A 22,554-nucleotide genomic window follows, 5' to 3' on the forward strand; every position below is an offset into this window, starting at 1 on the left:
CCTGTGTTCTCCTCATCTCCCCTTCTCCTCACCCCCCCTGTGTTCTCCTCATCTCGCCTTCTCTTCACCCCCCCCTGTGTTCTCCTCATCTCGCCTTCTCCTCACCCCCTCCCTGTGTTCTCCTCATCTCCCCTTCTCCTCACCCCCTCCCTGTGTTCTCCTCATCTCCCCTTCTCCTCACCCCCTCCCTGTATTCTCCTCATCTCACCTTCTCCTCACCCCCTCCCTGTGTTCTCCTCATTTCCCCTTCTCCTCACTCCCCTCCCTGTGTTCTCCTAATCTCCCCTTCTCCTCACCATCCCCCTCCCTGTGTTCTCCTAATCTCCCCTTCTCCTCACCTCCCTGTGTTCTTCTTACTCCTCCCCCTCCGTGTTCTTCTTACTCCTTCCCCCCTCCCTATGTTCTTCTTTCTGCCCCCATGTTCTTCTGACTCCTCCCCCCTCCCTATGTTCTTCTTACTACTCCCCCATGTTCTTCTTACTACTCTCCCCCTCCCCATGTTCTTACTCCCCTCCGTATGTCCTTTTTACTCCCCTCCCACCCTCCCTGTGTCCTTCTTGGTCCCCTCCCCCTGTGTCCTTCTTACTCCCCTCCCCATGTCCTTCTTACTCCCCCGCCTATGTTCTTTTTACTCCCCCCCCCCCCCTCTCCCTCCCTCCCTATGTTCTTCTCACGTCCCCTTCCCTGTAGCGTGGCCGAGCTCAGGATGCACTTCCTGTCAGTTCGTCCGGGAACAGGAAACTAAATCTCCTGTACCGCGTGGTACCCAGCCGGACTGACAGGAGGAAGAGGAGCTTGGCCACGCTACAGGGAAGGGGAGATGACGAGAGAGGCAGTGCTGCAGCCGCCTGAGGCTCTCTATGGAGCGCTCAGGCGGCTGCAGCCTTATAGAAATGGCTGGCCCTGCTTGGGGGCCCAGGCTAGCTCGGGGGCCCCAAGCAATTGCTTGGTTAGCTTGCCTGGTAGCAACGGGCCTGAGGATCGGCACACTACGGGACATCACAATCCTATATCGGCACAGTGCTGCTAAAAGGTTGCCTACCCATGCCCTAGGCAGTATAGTCTCTTAAAGATATAGGTCGTGCCGTCTATATGTGTAACAGTGAGAGGCACAAACTTCCATGGGGAAAGGAAAAGAGACAACGTTTAGCCAATGCTAATGCACAGTGGTACAGTAGAGGAAAGGATGTCTAATGACAAATACAGTTGGCGATAATAGTACTTAATGATAAGAGGAAGATCTCTTTGATAACACAATTAGATCGCCAGACTGCTGTGATTCTCTTAACTTCTAATATAGTCCCTTAAATCTGTAAATCGTGCCGTCTATACATATAACAAATGAGAGGCACAGTATTCAATAGGGAAAAGAAGACAGAGAAAAACGTATAACCAGTACTGATGCACAGAAATACAGCAAAAAGGGAGGATGTCTGCTGTCAGACACAGGCAGCGATAATGGTAAAGTGAAATAAGAAAAAAATCAGTCTTAAGTAACACCAATTGTTCGCTAAACTGCTTAAAGTCCCTTTGCTTCTGCTAATAAACACCTTCGTGGGTGTTCTAACGCTGAAAGGTTAAACTAAATACTGATGCTATCCATGGTATCGGACTCCAAACCAAGATATAAATGATCAATGAGAGTGGTTAACAAAAATTAAACATAATGAAAAAAGTGCAGAGAGGGGTATCCCTTGGTGCATATTCAGTGGTGCAAGTGCAGTGTCAAAATGCCGTGAGTGGGAATACCCCCCGTCCTAACCCGACGCGCGTTTCGGAGTCTGAAAACTCCTTCGTCAGGGGTGAAAGTTGCCGCCAGAACCCCCCCGGCATTTAAATGCTAAGTGGCCAATCATGAAGGAGGTAACTTGGTCGTCATCAGTGACGTGGTATCTTTACGTGAGCGTCATGTGGGTGGAGACTCATAGATACCACGTCAGATGATTGGCACATGTACCTCGCTCAGTGAAAGTAGTTTCATAATACCGGTGTACCAGTGCATTACCGGTTAAATGATTGATCCAGTGTAAGTTTGATGCTGGTAAGCCTTTCAAACATATGGCGGTCAGCAAATACCTTCCTGAAATTTTATATATATATATATTTTATATCATGCAATACAGTCACTGCTTCCTAAGAGTGTTCTATGGAAGGTGGAAACATGACATAAGATACGATTGATTATGTATATCTTAAATAACGGAGGGTCCTCTCATAATCTTATATCTGGTATATGTGGAGACATCACTGGAGCATAAAAATATAAATTTATATTTATTTATAGGGGAAATCTCCCCTAGTTCATCAGTGAAGAGTCCATAACCCACAAAGAGGGAACCATAATGTAGGATAGTATTGATAAGATGGGGAGAGAGGCAAAAGGGGAGGAAATGGGCGGTAATTATAGGACAAAATAATGTCCTATAATTCAAATCATAACACAGTAATATGTGAAGAAAATAATATTAAACAGAAATCCCGTGAATTGATCAAAGAATAAATAAAATATATTATAATTAAGACTGAGTTTATGTGTTCCAAAATGCGTTTCTTAAATGGTCTAAAAGTTTTTCCCACGTACATCACACGGCATTGGCATGTGATGAGATATATCACACCCTTCGAATTGCAGTTAAAGAAGGAGGGTGAGGCGAAGTTTTCGGTAGCCACTTTCAAATGAATAAACCACCCACTCACTGGCTGTCGCCAAAAATTAAAGGCACCTACAAATGCGGTAGGTGCAAAGCCTGCAGGTACATCAATACCAACTCAAAAAACTTCAGTAATAGCTCTAACACCGAAAACTTCGCCTCACCCTCCTTCTTTAACTGCAATTCGAAGGGTGTGATATATCTCATCACATGCCAATGCCGTGTGATGTACGTGGGAAAAACTTTTAGACCATTTAAGAAACGCATTTTGGAACACATAAACTCAGTCAAAACAACCAGAAATATAGAAACATCTGTCTCCAGGCATGTGAAAACAGTCCATAATGGAGACATCAATACCCTCAAATTTCAAGGCATCGAATTAATTAAACAGGACCAGAGGAAAGGCAACTGGGACCAGCGTCTAAGAAGACGCGAATGTTATTGGATCTATCGCCTGAAAACTCTGTCTCCTAAAGGTCTTAATGAGGGCTTTTCATACTCCCCTTTCATCTAGAAGTCTCTTCCGACAAAACATACATCTATCTTGTATATTTGTAAATAGCCTACTTCATCTATCTTAAATTATAATATTTTTTATTTATTCTTTGATCAATTCACGGGATTTCTGTTTAATATTATTTTCTTCACATATTACTGTGTTATGATTTGAATTATAGGACATTATTTTGTCCTATAATTACCGCCCATTTCCTCCCCTTTTGCCTCTCTCCCCATCTTATCAATACTATCCTACATTATGGTTCCCTCTTTGTGGGTTATGGACTCTTCACTGATGAACTAGGGGAGATTTCCCCTATAAATAAATATAAATTTATATTTTTATGCTCCAGTGATGTCTCCACATATACCAGATATAAGATTATGAGAGGACCCTCCGTTATTTAAGATATACATAATCAATCGTATCTTATGTCATGTTTCCACCTTCCATAGAACACTCTTAGGAAGCAGTGACTGTATTGCATGATATAAAATATATATATATATATATAAAATTTCAGGAAGGTATTTGCTGACCGCCATATGTTTGAAAGGCTTACCAGCATCAAACTTACACTGGATCAATCATTTAACCGGTAATGCACTGGTACACCGGTATTATGAAACTACTTTCACTGAGCGAGGTACATGTGCCAATCATCTGACGTGGTATCTATGAGTCTCCACCCACATGACGCTCACGTAAAGATACCACGTCACTGATGACGACCAAGTTACCTCCTTCATGATTGGCCACTTAGCATTTAAATGCCGGGGGGGTTCTGGCAGCAACTTTCACCCCTGACGAAGGAGTTTTCAGACTCCGAAACGCGCGTCGGGTTAGGACGGGGGGTATTCCCACTCACGGCATTTTGACACTGCACTTGCACCACTGAATATGCACCAAGGGATACCCCTCTCTGCACTTTTTTCATTATGTTTAATTTTTGTTAACCACTCTCATTGATCATTTATATCTTGGTTTGGAGTCCGATACCATGGATAGCATCAGTATTTAGTTTAACCTTTCAGCGTTAGAACACCCACGAAGGTGTTTATTAGCAGAAGCAAAGGGACTTTAAGCAGTTTAGCGAACAATTGGTGTTACTTAAGACTGATTTTTTTCTTATTTCACTTTACCATTATCGCTGCCTGTGTCTGACAGCAGACATCCTCCCTTTTTGCTGTATTTCTGTGCATCAGTACTGGTTATACGTTTTTCTCTGTCTTCTTTTCCCTATTGAATACTGTGCCTCTCATTTGTTATATGTATAGACGGCACGATTTACAGATTTAAGGGACTATATTAGAAGTTAAGAGAATCACAGCAGTCTGGCGATCTAATTGTGTTATCAAAGAGATCTTCCTCTTATCATTAAGTACTATTATCGCCAACTGTATTTGTCATTAGACATCCTTTCCTCTACTGTACCACTGTGCATTAGCATTGGCTAAACGTTGTCTCTTTTCCTTTCCCCATGGAAGTTTGTGCCTCTCACTGTTACACATATAGACGGCACGACCTATATCTTTAAGAGACTATACTGCCTAGGGGTTGATTGTCGTTTACTTCCCTGGGAATAGCACTCTGAACAAAGTATTCATTTGCATACCAGGGACAGACTTTCCATTCATTTATAGGTTACAGAAGTATGTATGGATACACAGTGGCAAGTGTATCTCTCTCTATAAGCAGTCAATAAAGTTTCAGTGTAACACTGTTGATGAAGAGATACTTTTTCTGACACTGTATCCACTACTTCCAGCACCATCTATTGCTGCTTTCTCCTATATATATTTTTGTTCCCCTAGCTTACCCCTATCCACTGGACTCCTAATCTTAAGATAGATTAGACTCATACCAATAATCATCTGTCATCTTACCAGCTTGCTGGGTAGTCTCCCTCTTTCTTAAGGGGCACTACCACAGCATACAGTGCGCTTTCATTATATCTACAATTAAGGGTTCATGCCCATTAGGTGGAGCTGGTACCACCCACTCTGACCCATTTCCCTAACCACAGATTGAACCTTGTCGATCTAGGGCCAAGGGGAATTTTTTCGTTTTCTATATTTGGAATGATCCATTGCTGAAGAAAGCTACACCTCCATGATGACATTGCATCGCATTATTAGTATTTTCAAAGGTTCAGGTGTATGCATTCTGGGGCCTTGTTACTCAATAGGGCCATCACCTAAAATCAATCTTTCACTCGGATACATCTCCACAGCCCAATTTATAGTCCAGGAATTGGCTTATATCTCCCAGCCCGTCCCACACCTTCTAAAGGAAAATTATTGAGCATGTTCAGAAATTCCAATCATGTGAATAAGATAAGTTTGTGCGGTAGCTATGTGGTTCTTCTGACAAAGCTTCTCTTTCACTTGACTGGGTAAATACTTAAAGGGACACTAACCACTACCAAAAGTTTGATTATTATTGCCTATACTAGAATGTCCATGGAAGAAAGGCTTATAAGAAGTTTTCGGAGTTAAAAAGCGATTATTATTTATAAAGCGCCAACAAATTCCGCTGCGCTGTAATAAAATGAGACAATTTTATGCATGATGCCTTTTTGCACTTTTAGTACTTGGAGTGTCCCTTTAAGATCCCAATATTGTAATAATGATATACTGAACAAGTCACACAAAGACAGACGCCACTAACTATTCAGCAACATTTTATAGAAAAAAAAAACACTGACACAAATAATTGTCCATTATTTTATTGTTTACATTCTTAATTATTCCCCTTGTCATCTTTCCTAATGCATTCAGTGAGCATACTCTCCTTAATTACTCTATTTATACAAAGAAATATCATAATCACAAAGTAATTTTCACAGTAACATCAGTGCATTGACAGAGCTCACGTTCCACTCCTAATAGCACCCTCCTCTGGACATTCATTTAAATTACAGGTTCATGAGACCTTCCATGCTAAACAATGCATTATCCCCATTTCCTGGCACAGTCAGGCAATTTAGTACATTTCAAATATATTTGTCATACAGCCTCACTGTATGAAACACCATGGCAAATAGAGTTTCTATAATTTATATAACCTACTGAATAAACTTAATCATTAGTAATAAAGAAGAATTCAATGATCAAAACAAATTAGAGAAAGAATTAACATTCACCATTATGTTTATGTGAGTCATAAAAGAATACTTTTATATTTCAGTTATTTGTCAAATAAAACATATTTTCAGTATTTATTTCTAACTAAAAAGGTGTTAAATTTCTTAAAATACATAGATAAACCTATGTCTAATACTTCTCATATGGTGCTGGATTCGATTAGATCTGTGGTGTAATAACAGTCGTCCTATTGCCTTTTATGGAACAAATGCTATTCAATTACAAGAAAAAAAAGCTTGCCTTTTTTGTAACAGAATCTAGTCCAAAGACAGCACTGTGTGCGTGCGCGTGAATGTGTTCAGCACTTGTTCGGTCAAATATGAGTCACAGCCCAGTTAAATTAAAAGCAATTACAGTGTTAATCAAAAATACAGATTAAAATAAATACATATTGAGCATAATTCAATACAATCAAAAAGTGCAAATGTTACGTAAAGTCACCACCGACATTCCAGGTACTCCTACCCGTATATGTCACAATGCGCTATTTTAAAACAATATAGAACAACGTCCCTTTGATCCAAAAATACAAACGTATTCAAAACTGGGTTCCCCATAGAGAAATCCATGATTTAATCAAGGGTAGCCAACTTGTCTTTTTGCGTGAATTAATTGATGAAATACAACTCACAGTATCCACAGCCAGTCCACAGCCGTCTCTAGATAATGGAGTTTTATTATCATTCTGGCACCCATTTTGTCGACACCTGATCCACTTATTTGGCACAGAGAAGCCCTGACGTTTATTGTAAAAACGAAACCCACATTTCTTAAGTCAGTGCCGAGATTTCCTCAAACAAAACAAAAAAAGCTGATTGTGCAAATGTTTTTTGTTTAAAAATTGAATTCAAAGTGTGACAAAATCAAGCAGATACTCCTTTCGTGTATAAACAGTTTGTTGATTGAACAAAAATCGGATTGCCATTTTTGAGTATTCAAGGATTTTTCCCCATTTTGTGGCACTATTAAAACTACCATTAAACGTTTTCTTTTGCCTTTTTTAGGTCAGTAGCAGATGCAAAGGTCCGTTTAAGGCTCGATTGACTTTTTTTGTAGCCTGTACTACTATGCAGCTATTACTAGATAACATTTACAGTAGTACTAGCATTTGTTTTCCAGTTTACCAAGAGACCCTTTGTGGTACGTGTTAACGGGGAATAGTTACGATACCACTGGATAAAACACAGAAAGTCACCTATAACTTGTGTCAACCCTGTTTTAATGCAATGCTTCCTTTCCTTCCACATTTCTATTAAATATTTAGCAAATTATATTACAATCCAGTAGAGTCCAGGCACAACCAAGGCACCATTGAAAAATCAGTTGGAGAAATCGAAACATTGCTATGCTTTCTCTATGCTGACTGCCAGGTGTAAAGTACAGTACCTATAACAATGATTGTCAGGGAGCCAAGATGGAGGCACCCAGTTGCGGGATAAAAATATGAGGATTTCTACATTTGTTTTCAGGGGTCTTCAACACATCTTTGTTAAATATAGGGATACGTAAACATAGTCAGATAACTTTAAAAGATGGGTACTGTGCAAATAAGAGTTTGCAAGTGCCCTTTAAGCATTAAAGGCAATATTGTTTGCTTATGTGCAAGCACCTCAGGTAACTAGCATTTTTAAGGCCTTTTTTACAGGGAGATATTACACTTATATTCTCAGTTGAAGTAGAATTACATCTCCCATGATGCTTTGTCAGCCGTGAGGGCTGGCGTGGGGCTGTGGTTCTACAATTGTTGAGTGTCTTCTCTTTGCCCAACTTTATCTTAAATTACAATTTAAATGATGTGATGGTTGCCTAGCAAAGTAAAGTAAACCTGAAAAATTAATACATAAACCACGGCTAAGCAATTTGAGTAATCTTTATAGTTTGAATGTTTTTGTCATCCCTACATCCTGACTACGTCCTTAATTTAAGTTGAAAGATGGAAGAGCGAGGTAAAAATGTGGGGAAACTCCCTTTGACTGAAAAGGTAGTATATAACAGGAAAAGCCTTCCAGTGGAATCAATAAAGGCTGACATAATAAAGGAATGTATATATGTTATGAGATTTATGAATGTATTATGGAATATGCATAATGATTTCCTGATAAATAAATTAAACAAAGTCAGGAAAAATGAAATCTCATCCCTGTACGTGGAGATTTGCAGACTTCAAAAATGATTGGACCTAACCTCACCAGCAACAAAGGGGCCTTCAGGAATGTAAATTAAGAGGTATTCAAGACTTCCATAGGTTATAAAAATAATATAAGAACTCTTTATCATTTCATCCTAAAGTAGATCTTTTTACTTGTTCTTGTAATCACTGTCCAGAAATTGCTGAACCTGTCCGTTATCAGGATTGATTGATGAGAATTTACAATCAATAAACACTGCAACGCAGTTCTATCATATAAGGAGTGTTCGTGTGATAATTACACCGACATACTGTGGGTATTGATTCAATGTGGTGTATCCTTAGAATCATTTTCTATACAGGAATTACAGTTGCCATCCATGCTCAGTTTATCAACCTGTGTATGCCATGGGGCACCTCTGAAGTGGGCAGAGGGGCTTAAAACAAGTTTAATTGCAGGTGTTTACAGCTGTACATGGCCTGAATGATCTGTTAGTAGTGGTTGGTGGTTAGAAGAAGGTTGAAAAACATATGGCTCAATACAGTAAGAGACATGTATTCAACACATTCTTTGTAAGAAGGAAAGTTCCTATTAGGACCTTTCAATCAACACACTTCGCCTTAGCAGCTGCTTGGTTAGAGCCTTCTGGAATAATAAAACAGAAAGCAGAGATAATTGTTTTATCGGCCAGTCAGTTTGCTCAAGTAAAGTGTTTATTTATCAGGAGCCTAATGAAGACAGGTTTTCGACAACGTGTTGTTTTTGTTCCAGCAGGCCTGTTCTGCACAAAGAAATACTTTATTATTTTTTCAAATCCTGTTGCACCATTTCAAAGTCACCACCCCTTGCACAATAGTAAGTCTCGAACACTAGCTAAACTAGTAGTAGCCTAGGTGTCTGCAACCTTTGAGTTAAAAAGTAAACCATTAGTTTGTCAACCGACGCTCCAGAACTTGGAACGAACGTCCGAAACTGCGGAAATCTCTCGAACCTTCCTTAATTAAGAAAAATAACTACAATTGTTTTCAATTTCACGTACACTCCAGCTTTTCCCAGAGATACAGTATGTTCACATTGTTAGTTTTGGCAACCAAACCAAAAAGAATTAAACAAAATTAAACGTATTATAAGAAGCCTTCCATTGTCTACGTTCCAGAGTAGAAAGACCTGCATAAACACAGATATTTAGCCCACTTTTACCAAGTTATGTACTGAACTGCAAAACTGCAATATATACTAATATTAAGTATATGCTACTTAACATTGCAAATATGTTAAATAACATTTGTTAAATAAAATAATAATTATCTCAGATCAAAACCGTGTCACAGCTCCAATTTTGAGTATTGCAGATAGTTTCATTAAAATGATGTATGACAGTCTAGCAGATATCATACCTAATAACTCTCTCCTTTCAATAAATGAAATTGTTACAATCCTAGTTATTATAACAGTTTGTAAATATATTGTTTTCCTGACCACTACTAAGTGTAACTAAGGTAAGCTTTTTTTAAAGTGGATTCCAGCACAGCATAATACGAGGTGTATAACACATCTCAAAGTGGCTTATTAAAATATACATAGTTTATTAATAAACATATTTTCTAGCAAATACTGAACCCTTAGATCAGGGATCCCAAGTCATTGGATCTTCTGATGCTCACGGTCCTCCAGAGAGTATCAAATGAGTAGAGTGTACCATAGGGTGTAAACAGACACAGACAGTAGCTTGCAGTCTTCATGCGGACTCTCCTGACACAGTAGTTCCCGTTGCTTTCTTCTTGGGGCGCAGTTTTAGATTTTTGGGCTGTGGCTGATATGAAACAAAACAGAGACATTGTATTTCAATAAAAGAATAAACCGTCACATACAGTCATATCTTGCAGCGATTTAAACTAGGGTCAGGTAGTCTTAAAGGTCATCTGTCATAAAATGTTAAAGTTTTGTGAAAAAAAAAAAACCTTTTACATTTAACAAAACGTAATTATTTTGCTTACTGCTGAAGGTTCACACAGTCTTCAAAGCAGCACACAAGTTAGGTTGAACAGCAGATATCAGTAAAAATATATATATATTTTTTTTTTTTAAAAAACAATAAATATCACAATAAGTTATATACAATACATAAAAGTTTTATTAAATGTAATAAGCTTTTAAAAGAAAAAAAAAATGAGAAGTGAAGATTTGACAACAGTTATTCTTTAAGCAATGCATGTAGACAACAAATGCAAGTTCCACTAGCAGCTGGCTGGATACTCTACCTGTTGTACCTTTCATTCAGCCTTGTTTTTAATCCCTAAACTAGAATAAGGGATCCTGTTCGTTCCTGGACCTTTTGTGTTTGAATGGTCCGAAGCCATAGGGTATCAGTTGCTTCTTCCAGATGCCCTATTTAATGGTATCCTTAGCTTGTTAGTTCCTAACCTTAGAGACTCTGTACCATAGAAATACCTTGAGTGCTGGTCCCTCATACTGCTGACTAACAGTAGACAACCATTGTATACAGACACTAAGGGCTCACACTTTGCAGGAATCAGCTGTAAAAAGTAAAGGTACAGCCAGTGGCCACATCACTGCCATCTTACTGCACAGCCTTGCCGTCTTACTACCCAGAACTGTAGACTGACCTAAAGCAATATTTCTCCCTGCACAGACATTTCACTTTTTCACCCCATTACTGATCAGCAAGCTGGCACATTGTGACACCTAGCTAGCAGCAATGGACATAACAGGTTATAATTCTGCATTCCTTGTTCTCAGCTGGCTTCATTTTATATTTATAGGAGCTGTGGCTCATTAAAGGGACACACCACTGCTCACATAGTTCTCTTGTCTGCAGCCTTTGCAAACCCTCCCTTTCTAACCCCGCCCAGACTTTCTGTGGCTGTCCAATCACACACTTCCAAGTGCAGCTCAATGAGAGGTCTTTGCAAGGCAGGTACTGTGAGCAATTGCTTTCTCTTGAGTTCAGCTTCACTGAGGTAAACAAACTAAGTAGTTACAGGGGCCGTTGTCTGATTGACAGACAGGGGATGCAACAAGGTTAATTTGTAAAATGATCAATTTCTATTGAAATCTGCACTTTTTGCAAACTTGAGTGTTCCTATGCACATTTAAATAGCTGGAGGTTATTTAGTATCACTCCAGTGGCCACTTAAGTATTAGCTCACCTGCCACGTCAAGGCAAACCTCTTGGTATAGGTGAGTCCTATACTAACAATTCACATTGCTTCTTTCAGCTTCAGGTGTTCACTATTAAGGGTTCATAAGTATGTAGGGGTTTGCCTTGACGTGGCAGGTGAGCTTACACTTAAAGGGACTCTCCCTTGCCAGGAAAACAAACCGTTTTCTGGCACTGCAGGTCCCCTCTCCCTCCCACCCCCCATCCCAAATTGCTGAAGGAGTTAAAACCCCTTCAGTGACTTACCTGTATCCAGCGCCGATGCCCCTCGGCGCTGGTTCGGGGTCCGCCCACGCTCTTCCCCCGCCGACGTCATCCGGCGGGGAGACCTATTGCGCATGCGCGCCCGCAAGTGCATTAGACCTCCCCATAGGAAAACATTGAGAAATGCTTTCAATGCTTTCCTATGGGGATTTCAGCGACGCTGGAGGCCCTCACATAGTGTGAGGACGTCCAGCGACGCTATAGCACACATCTGTGTAATAAACACTGTGTAATAAACACACACGGAAGTGCCCTCTAGTGGCTGTCTAGTAGACAGCCACTAGAGGAGGAGTTAACCCTGCAAGGTAAATATTGCAGTTTATGAAAACTGCTATATTTACAGTTGCAGGGTTAAGGTTAGTGGGAGTTGGCACCCAGACCACTCCAATGGGCAGAAGTGGTCTGGGTGCCTGGAGTGTCCCTTTAAGTTATCACTGGAGTGATACGAACAACCACCAGTTATTTAAATGTGCATAGGGATTTAGGATAGTGTTCTAGTAGCTCTTTTCCTAAGCTTGAGTGTTCCTTTAAATGACAAATCAAGAGATCAATTTACCTACTTTAAAATTCCAATTTACTAGAAAGAGATTCCACTGGCTACACACCGGCCTGCAAAATCTCTTAGCAGCTATGCTGGTCTGTGCACATTAATAAACAAACTAGGTTTCATTGACATTTAGTAGTTCTTTCACAGTCAAATGTGCAAATATCCAATAATCGCTTCTTTTGGAAAAACAAACTCTCCATGTGACGTCAATCCCAGTGCTATTCTTTTCTGCCATAGTGTTCATAATTCTGCTACAGTGATTGAATAAAAAAAGTTGAGGCTTTAAGGAATGTATAGTCTGACCAATTACTCAGATACTATTTCCTAAATTAGGGCAATTGCCCTAATTGGAAATGGCTTCAAATATTCAAGTATTTTTGTTGTTTGTGCAATACTAAACACACAAAGGGCCTTCTGAAAATCAGGGTTATTTAATAACCTTGAAATATGTTGATCTTGAGAGGGAATTGTATATTTTAGACCAAAATGGCCAATTTGTTTTTGTTGTTGTCTTGACTGCCCCTTAAGCTACTGTGCATTTCAACTCCCATCAAGTGCTAGTGGCCCACTAAGACCTGTGACATTTGGACATACATACCACAAATATACACAGCCATCAGAAATATGTGGGTTTATTTTCAAAATGTTCAATCAACTGCCCCTTTTATATAAGCGCCTGATTTGTAAATGTGTCCACAAAGTACGTAGCTAACAAGTCTACATAAAAACAGCAAATGTTGAACTATGTGGTTGTAAACCAGACAATCTGTAGTTAAACAGAGTCCTATTATTCTAAATGTTATTATTAATTTAGATATTAATACATTTCCCTATGGGAGTCAGTGGCCTAGAACTATCACCGTGATGAATAGTCTTTGAGAAGCACGTTGAGAAATTGTGTGAATTAATATATGCCAGTTTATTTTCACTGCAGACCATGAAATGGACAATTTGAGGTGCAGAAAATATAGAAATATACAATAAAAAGCTACGGCTGAAATGTTTGAATATTTTAGTACTAGAATAAATTGTCCATTATAATGTCAGTGATGATATTGTGCAATCTATATTTATTTATTTACTACTGGCATTTATAAAGCACCAACAAATTCCACAGCGCTGTACAATTGGGAAAAAGACTAACAATAATAAGAAACCGATACAACAGGTAGAGGACCCTGCCCGTGAGCTTACAATCTAAAGGTTAAACTGGGGAGATGAGACAAGAGGTAGCAGAGGGATTTGTAGGTTATAGCAGAGAGAGTTAATAGAATAACTGCAGCAGCTGATAGCATGTGAAGGGAATGAGGAGGTGATTGGCTATGGTTCCAAACAGCTGGAAGAGCATGCTATATAGTTAGAATGGAACCAGGGTGGTCGGGTGGGTAGAACCGAGTAAAATGTAAAGGCCTTCATGCCGGGATGTAGGATGACTTGGGGCTAAGGAAGAGAGATAAAACAGTTCCTTAAAAGGCATTTATAGCTGAGAGTGGCAAGCAGGGGGGATGGAGCAGGCTAGCCATTTGCTATAAACAAGTATTTGGCAATCAAATTTCTAACAGCCAGATTATTAATAACTACATGTAACATCAAGTACAAAATATTACAGTAGTAAACTATATGTAACAATGGTAGAATCATTATAGAAAAGTAATCTAGTAACAAAATTAAAAATCTGGTTGAGTATAGAATCAGGCACATGTATATTATGCCAACAATGAGAGCCGTGCTTGTGTATTTGAACGTGCAGATCGTGTTCTCAGTGGCATTTATTATTAAGTGCATAGCAGGATTAAGATCCTACAGGGCCCTAGGTAAGTTATCGTTTTGGGGCCAGGCAAATTCATAATTCCAGGGTACCTGGCTAAACCCTGGATCCACATGCAGTGCTGTGATAATGCACTTGTCCAAGTATCATTACAGAAACTTGAAAACTTGAACAGTGCCATTAAACTTGTAATAAGTGCAAAGTGCAGAGGCGGGCTACAAAATGAATACAAGGAATGAAGCATTTTAGTTATAAAGAAAGGTTAATAAATGTAAGTCTCTTTAGTTTACAAAAACGTCGCCTCAGAGGGGATATTATTACAAATCAAGAAGCTGACTGCCATTCTGGGGTCAAGAAGGAATGTTTTTCTAGCTTGTTGCAAAATTGAAAGCGCTTCAAACTGTTTTTTTCCCCCTTCTTTTGGATCAACAGCAAAAACAGATGTGAGGAAGGCTGAACTTGGACTTGAACTTGGTCTCTTTTTTTTAGTCTATATAGCTATGTAAACAACAGTTGTTGTGTGTAGATCTTGCCCCCACAGTCTTACTGCTCAATTCTCTGCCTTTTAGGAATAAAATCACTTTGTTTACAAGCGGTAGCCACACCTCCTCTGGCTGAGACTCACACAGCCTTCCTACACACTTCCTGAAATAGTATGTAGTTTTTATAGCTTCCCTTATTAAACAATGTGTTTAATTTTGAATTTATTTTCTCCTGCTTTTTTACACAGGGGGCTGTGGTGGGTTCTAACAGGCTGTTTATGATTAACACTTAATTAACAGAGTAGGAGATAACTAAGCACACTGCTTTGCACAATTTGATTGGAAATATTTTGTGTGTGTGTGTGTGTGTGTATGTGTGTGTGTGCCAGGAAAGCTGTAGCTAGGGCTACATAAACAGAAACAAAAAGTAATTTAACTCCTAAATAGCAGAGAATAAATCAAGACTGCAAAGTACATTAATCTAGACACCAAAACTACTTCATTAAAGGGACACATGTGATACCATAACAACGGTACTATAATAAAGTTGTTCTAGTGCAAGGAGGTCCTGGGTTACCTAAACTTTTAACACCAGTCTGGCACCTGTCAGCTCTGCCACTCCACATCCATTAGAGTCCGAGGCTTCAATCACGAAGCCTTAGACTGAGGCAGCTTGAAGACGAATCAGTTAGTTTAGGCACAGATTAATAAGAAATTGATTTGTTTGTGCTAGCTGAAACAAATTTGAACACAAGTCTATTAAACTTTGTTTTCTTTTATGGGAACATATATTGCATTTACAATCAAGGTCAATAATTATGTCAATGTAAACCCTAAATTTTTTACCTCTACTTTTGTAACTTTCTTGACACTCTTGACACTTTGGGTACGTTTTGGTACTTTTTCAACTGCGTCTTCATCTGACTGTTCTGTTTTCACATCTGACATTTCTCCGTCTGATTTTGCACTCTGTCGCGGATCCTCAGGAGCTGTACAAATTGATGGCACTGTGAAAATTTTTTTTTTTTATTATTTAATGATTACATTATCTACAGCATTATCAATGCATATTTGTTTTCCTAATGCTATAGTGTTTCTTCAACTTCGTTTTTTTTGTTGTTGTTTTTTTTAAGGAAGCAAAATATAATTAGATTCTTTAAAATACATGCATTTTTTCCCACAACCCAAATTGGTCTTCTTCAACATAAAATCACAGAGGGAATCAAGCATCTCACAACAATTCATCCCTCATTACTGACACGGTGAATGTGTGTGCAAACGTACCTTTGTTAATGCAAGTCAGTTTCCCACCATTGTTAAAATTTATAATGATTTTTCGAAATAGCAAAAGATATCTTAAGACACCTCAAATAATACGCTTCATATACTATTTTCTTGCTCTGTTGATTAACTTTAGGTTTGTTTTTTTGGTGACTTTCCAAGTATTAGGTTTGTATATTGATTTAAGGTACACACCTTGACCTAGAACACACAATAGCAGAATGGTATCTAGTAAATAAAACAATCAATACCTATTGTAGTAAACCATGGTTACTCTGCCTTTTATATACCAATATTTTACTGTTACATGTTCTCCAGTATCAGATTAATGCATATAAAATAAATAATAAAGTATTACATATAGCGCATGAATAAAATGCTAGTATAAAATTATTCTCAACCTGCAGGTGGTATAAGTATCATCAGAAAGGGGAACTCGTAGATTAAAGATTAGATCAAGCTGGCCAAGAACCACAAAAGAGAAAAACGTTCTCAAGTTGCGACCCATGCTTTGTCCATCCCAACAGCGTGCTGCTATGGTTATGGTGCTTGGAGTGTTCCTCTAAAACAATGGCCCCTTCCTTCACCTGTCACTCAATCTTTAACATAGACTATTCTATGCTGGCATTACAGAGGTCTAAACAGAGGATTGAGGGAGAGCAGGAGAAACGCAAGGAACAGTGTTTCTCCTCCAGCATGGATGCCCTGACACTGACGTGCGGTCTGTGAAACCTGCATTAGACAGGATTGCCCTGCTTGGGGATGTGATACATTTACTGCTTTATGATATGTTATCTGTTAAAGTGAACCTGTCACAGCAGATTCACTTTAACAGCATATTACTTTGTATATTGTTCATATCAATAACCCAAGCCTCTGACATTTGCTCAATTGAGTTTTCCATTTTTGATCATTTTGCTCCATTTAAAATGAACAATAAAACACATTCCGGTATCTCAGGCCATTATCGAAATTTCCATACATTAGCCTCTTTTCACAGTCTATTTACAGGCAAGTGTCTTATTTTTTTCCTTTTTCAGATTACATTTACATTTCCCGTTAGCAGATCAGACACATCCCACCAGTTTATTGCCTTAGACACTTTTCTAGAATTCAATTTGCATAGTCAGTTTCCCCCAATTACTTAATTCCAGCCACTATTAACTGGTACCTTAATCCCAGCCACTATTAACCAGTACCTTGATCCCAGCCACTTTTAACCAGTACCTTGATCTCAGCCACTTTTAACCAGTACCTTCATCCCAGCCACTTTTAACCAGTACCTTCATCCCAGCCACTTTTAACCAGTACCTTCATCCCAGCCACTTTTAACCAGTACCTTCATCCCAGCCACTTTTAACCAGTACCTTCATCCCAGCCACTTTTAACCAGTACCTTCATCCCAGCCACTTTTAACCAGTACCTTCATCCCAGCCACTTTTAACCAGTACCTTCATCCCAGCCACTTTTAACCAGTACCTTCATCCCAGCCACTTTTAACCAGTACCTTCATCCCAGCCACTTTTAACCAGTACCTTCATCCCAGCCACTTTTAACCAGTACCTTCATCCCAGCCACTTTTAACCAGTACCTTCATCCCAGCCACTTTTCTCTAATTTCTTGACCCCAGTCACTTTTCCCAAAACACTGAGTCTAGCTACTTTTTCCCCAATGCACTGAACCCAGCCACATTGTCCCAAGCAATATTCTATATGAATCATTACCTCCACAATTCCAGGCTTTTTGCCCCAGATCCCATCCCACGCCATTTGTCTCATTGTTGAAAAGGGTACTCCAAGCACGAGGACTAGCTCAATGTTTTGAAGCGGTCATAGTGTTTGGAGTCTGAGCAGTGTTTTTAATATGAAACTGCACAAACAAAGATACTTGATATTGGGGTCGAAGGTGTAACTCCACCTCCCGCAGCATCATTAGCCAGGCCAGCAGAAGAGTTCTGGACTGGGTAATTCTGTCAATTCTGTGCATACTCCCTACATGGATGGTCATTATTTGGCTGAGAGTGAACAGCTGATGCTCTCAGCCAGTGTATGACCAGCGATATTGTCATCCGGCAGAAGCCAGATGCATGTTCCGTAACTCACTAGAATCTCCAGCTGGGACCCAGGAAAGAGGGCAAACTTTTGCAAAAGAGATTGTTCTATTACCAGGGAGCGGCACCAGGATATTACTGACTTCGTATCTACAACAGCAGGTTATAGTAGTTAGCTTGGAGTAACCCTGTAAGTTCGATATTTTTTTTACATTTTATTTAGAATAAACACACTTATTTCCATATCTAACCTACATAGTCTACATATCCAACATTACACCTGAGCAGCAGCTTGCAGTGCGTGCAGTGTGGATTCTTCTTTGCAGAGACAAATAAGTGGTGGTGCGGCTACTCCCCACTATTCCCAGCCAAGAGGGTTCCCATGACACTTGACGTCACAAGAAATGTGTTTCAGGAGCACACAACTCACTAACATGTCCACTATAAAAGTATAGTGTTTCCTGACTGGTGTGAAGCGTACCATGTCTCGGGGGATCTTTAGTATGTGGTGTTATGTCTGATGGTAGCAGAGTTACAACAGAATACAGTCTCCTAATCAGCAATGATATTTTTTTTTTCCCCAACTCCTACATTAGGCACGTTCAATCCCTTTGCTACTATACACAATCCTGCTGTAGCATCCATCTGACATGGCTGAGCTGGTTAAGGACCAACTGTACAGCTCCCAGCACACACCACATTTGGTTTTATTTAACCTTGCAGATGAAATGCAAAGTGCCACAAAGTGTAACCCAATGGTTCCTAAACCCTGGGCTGGGATCCAAAATTAGGTCTTCAGCAGTTGGAATAGGCACATACTATTGATCAGTCTCCAGGGAACTGCCTGCAATAAACTGTTTTTGTAGCAGCACTGAATTCTCAAGTGCACCGGAGACCTTCAGACGCTGATATAGAGTCTCATGAAGGCGTTTTACAGAATTAATTTGTTATTTATAATAATACAGTTAAATACCATTTCTATAATTTGGGTCCCTGTCAATAACGGTTAAGAACCACCGCTCTGACCACTTAGTACGACCACACATTACCTGGATCCGCGATTGTTTCCACCAGCCCACTGGAAGCGCTGCGTAACCGAGGTTCTGGGCTCTGCATGTGGACAGCATCATTGTCCTGAATTAATGTCAAATCCTGCATACTAAAACTGCGCAACTTCTCTGACAACACACCTTGTCCCTGAAAAAGAACATAACAAAAGGTACAGATGTGTCAAAAGCCACATTTCTCAGATCAGAACTCTCTATTTGTTGATGGTGCAATGCAAATTATATTTATACTTGTGTTTTTTTTCTTCTTCTTCAATAATGGCTTAATGGAATGGATCTAGAATAATGACAATATATCACTTTAAACACTTTTTTGTACGCAGACCGTGTTTAACTATTGAGAGATTTAACCCTGCACATGCCTCTGATCAACATGTTTGCTGTTAATACAAATTATATCTTCAACAGGACTTGCTTACCTCCAAAGCATGTCCTTTTAGAAGGAGACCCAAAGTACTTGAAGAATTGTACATTAAGGGGACACTGTAGGCACCCAGACCACTACAGCTCACTGAAGTGGTCTGGGTGCAGTGCCCCTTTTGCACTTCGTGCTGCAATGTAATTGTTTACATTGCAGCTCTAAGACATCCAGCATCAGATTTTTCCCATAGGAAACCATTGATTCAATGCTTTCTGATGGGAAGGTCTAATGCGTGAGCGGCTCTAGACCCCCCTTGTCGCAGTACAGAGGAGGGGCGGCGCATCGGCGCTGGGAATAGGTAAGTAAATAAAAGGGTTTTTAACCCTTTATTTACCAGGGAGGGGGGGGAGCAATAGTGCCAGGAATACAGCTTTGTATTCCTGGCATTACAGTTTCCCTTTAACAACTCTGTTTCATTCTAAGTAACGTTTTCAAACACATTAAGTTATGAAGATACCCAAAACTTTCTGATTACATTTCATATTACACCACTAAACAATAATAGTGTCACTCCTGGGAATTATGAAAAATCTTGCTATATTAATCTGCTAAGAAATTATTAGAGCAGCTAAACCAAGAGGCAGTGTTCAGAAGCTGACATGCTATTAGAGGTAGATCTCTTTTTGAGACTTTTTCGGTTATGCTGAACGTTAAATGTTAGTGAATCTGTCCATCGTGAATTGCACAGAATTGTAAATTGGCTGCCCTTGTCTTATCATAGTAATCTGCATTAGAAAACTAGACGGTATGTTATAAACCAATTCTTCAATCTAATCTGCTCGCTGTGAAATCCAAGATGATGTAGTTTATTTTTTTTTATTCTTTATTTTTTGCTGTGCATGAAATAACATTCGCATGTCACCAATGCCACAACAGCATTTACACATATTTTGAAAGAATATTCTCGTTCATTGCTGTACAGCATTCAGAGTAGACGCACAATTTTTCTTTAACATTAAAAGCTAGGTACATGCTATAACTACATCTGTCATAATAAACTGCTTAAGTGAGTAGTAACAGTAGCTTAAGTGGCTTCTTTTTATTCTACTTAATTTCTGTAATCTTGTTATGTAGAAGTTAATCGTGTTTAGGCAATATGATTAGTTATTAAGCAGGGTTTGGTCCCTTCTTGGCTAAGCAGGTCTGGTAGTACAATGCATATCTTTTAAAGCCATTAAAGTAATCATTAAAGTAGTGTGCCACCAGGCTGAGCACCACATATTCCACTATCTCCCTTACCAGGTATAAAGCTTAAACAAAAATTGACTGTCTATAAGATACTAAACAGAGGGTATGCATATTAAACAATAATTGCAGTTACAATGTTATCTGGTGTGGCTATACATGGTATGCTATATGGGGTGCTCCTTAGTGTGAATGGCTGGGGTCACCGCTAGCTCCAAACGTGCACAAAGTAAGAGGCAATGGGAATGAAGTCTGTGCTTAGTCATGGGGAGAGTCCCTGCAGGTCACCCGAGCTCCCGTCATAGCTTCCCGGTTGCTGGGTGAGTCTAGGTGCCTAACTTTGCAGACCTTGGTTTTCAGACTTGGGTTGTAGCCCTGTGTGGTCGGTGGATGAGGATGTTGTCCCCGTTTGTTCTTCCAGCACCGATGATGGTGAGGCGTGCTCGGTCGGACATGGGCGCTTTGACATGCGCAGGTGAAGTAGATGTAGGCTATAGTGGTTTCCGACTGTCATCGGGCATGTTCCCCGCGGACTTCCCGTGGTGGTAGCTCGGGCTGTGTAGTGCCGCATTACCATATCTGCCTGTCTCAGAGGGGTCGCTGTCTCGGCTGGCGGTGTTGCAGCACGGGCGCCGGCCATTTTGTTGAGACCGCGTGGGAGCCTTTTCTCTCCGGTCCGCCCAGGTAAGATGTGCAAGGAGATAGCCCGCCTGATGGGGACCGGGATGACCCCCCCGGCCCACAGGGGGGGAAACGGGACCACGAAGGCGCCTGTCAGATAGTAGTAGATCGCTGTGGTCGGGATGGAGAGCGAGGCAGCGGCCGTCCGCCCCACTCACCGCCCGGGTAGGCCTCCATCCCCGAGCCCCAGAGTCTCTTACCAGGACACAGAGCCACCCATCGTCGAGCGCTCCAGCTGCACCGGGACACTCCAGAGCTTCGTGCCATGGACCCGGGTTGGTACACGTCGGGTAGGGTGGGTATATACCCTAGTTTTTGGTTTTTCCTCGGGAGCCCAGGTGATTTGCAGCCTGTCGGCATGGCCGCCTGGCCCCGGCCCCGCCCCCGCCCCCATGTAGTTTATTAACACTGAATTGTACTGAATTGAAAAAAAACTAAATTAGATTCAGAAAAATTCTCCAACTCATCTGTAGGTACATTTGGCATTTTTCTGTGAATCTACCCTGTACTGAATAGATTTTTCACTAGTTTTTCGAAATAGCAAATTTCAGGCCAAAATGACCAAATAGGTGAGCTTGCAAATTGTTCCTATTTTACATGGCTGGAAATTTAGACTTTAAATTTGCAATTTTCGCATCAATTCCCAGAAACGCCCCAGCAGGGTCTGTAAACTAAATTGGTGCATTGAAAACTAAATGGTATAATTTGTTCACCATTAGCATCGCCTCATAGAGAGGCATTGAATCAGTTCATCTCTATCGGGTACGTTCAGTGTCTCCATACAGAGTGTGGAGACGCTGAACACCAGTGCCGCACAACACTGCAGGGACTGACTTACACACCAGAGCCCCTATATTACGCTGTAATGCCCTTCCACACGAATCACCCTCCATATGGATTCTACGACGCCCGCAGTTAGACATAGGGGAGATGCGAGCCCAACTCATCCCTGACCCTCAGAACCAGGAAACAGATAACATGTAAATTAGTCATTAGAAAGACACCATCAGTCACTACAATCCCATATACACAACAGCCCACAGATACGCGAAAGAGGACGAGCCGAACCCCAGACACAATACCTTACTGTGACTCTCGGGTCCGACAAGTTTAATTGAAAACGTATCCTCTGACTTACCAAGCTTGCATCCTTATTGGATCACTCCAGTAGCACAGACGACACATACGGACACTTCGCA

At 40.4% G+C, this 22,554-nt stretch overlaps 1 protein-coding gene across 2 annotated transcripts in view; it reads right to left on the reverse strand.

Annotated features, from left to right (window-relative positions):
* Positions 1–7,661: 7,661 nt before the first annotated feature.
* The window catches only part of REEP2 (receptor accessory protein 2), a 47,144-nt gene continuing 32,251 nt past the window's right edge, over positions 7,662–22,554 (reverse strand). Inside the window, exons 6-8 of one of the 2 annotated variants that reach the window (XM_063447243.1) lie at positions 19,051–19,198; positions 15,517–15,659; positions 7,662–10,241 (exon numbers count right to left, since the gene is read on the reverse strand). In XM_063447243.1, the coding sequence (XP_063303313.1) occupies positions 10,167–10,241; positions 15,517–15,659; positions 19,051–19,198 (366 nt within the window). In that variant the 3' untranslated portion in view covers positions 7,662–10,166. Of the gene's footprint in view, positions 10,242–15,516; positions 15,678–19,050; positions 19,199–22,554 lie in introns of both variants that reach the window. The other variant, XM_063447242.1, reaches the window with a different exon arrangement.

Source organism: Pelobates fuscus, chromosome 3 (assembly GCF_036172605.1).
Source record: "Pelobates fuscus isolate aPelFus1 chromosome 3, aPelFus1.pri, whole genome shotgun sequence".
NCBI classification, from domain to species: domain Eukaryota; kingdom Metazoa; phylum Chordata; class Amphibia; order Anura; family Pelobatidae; genus Pelobates; species Pelobates fuscus.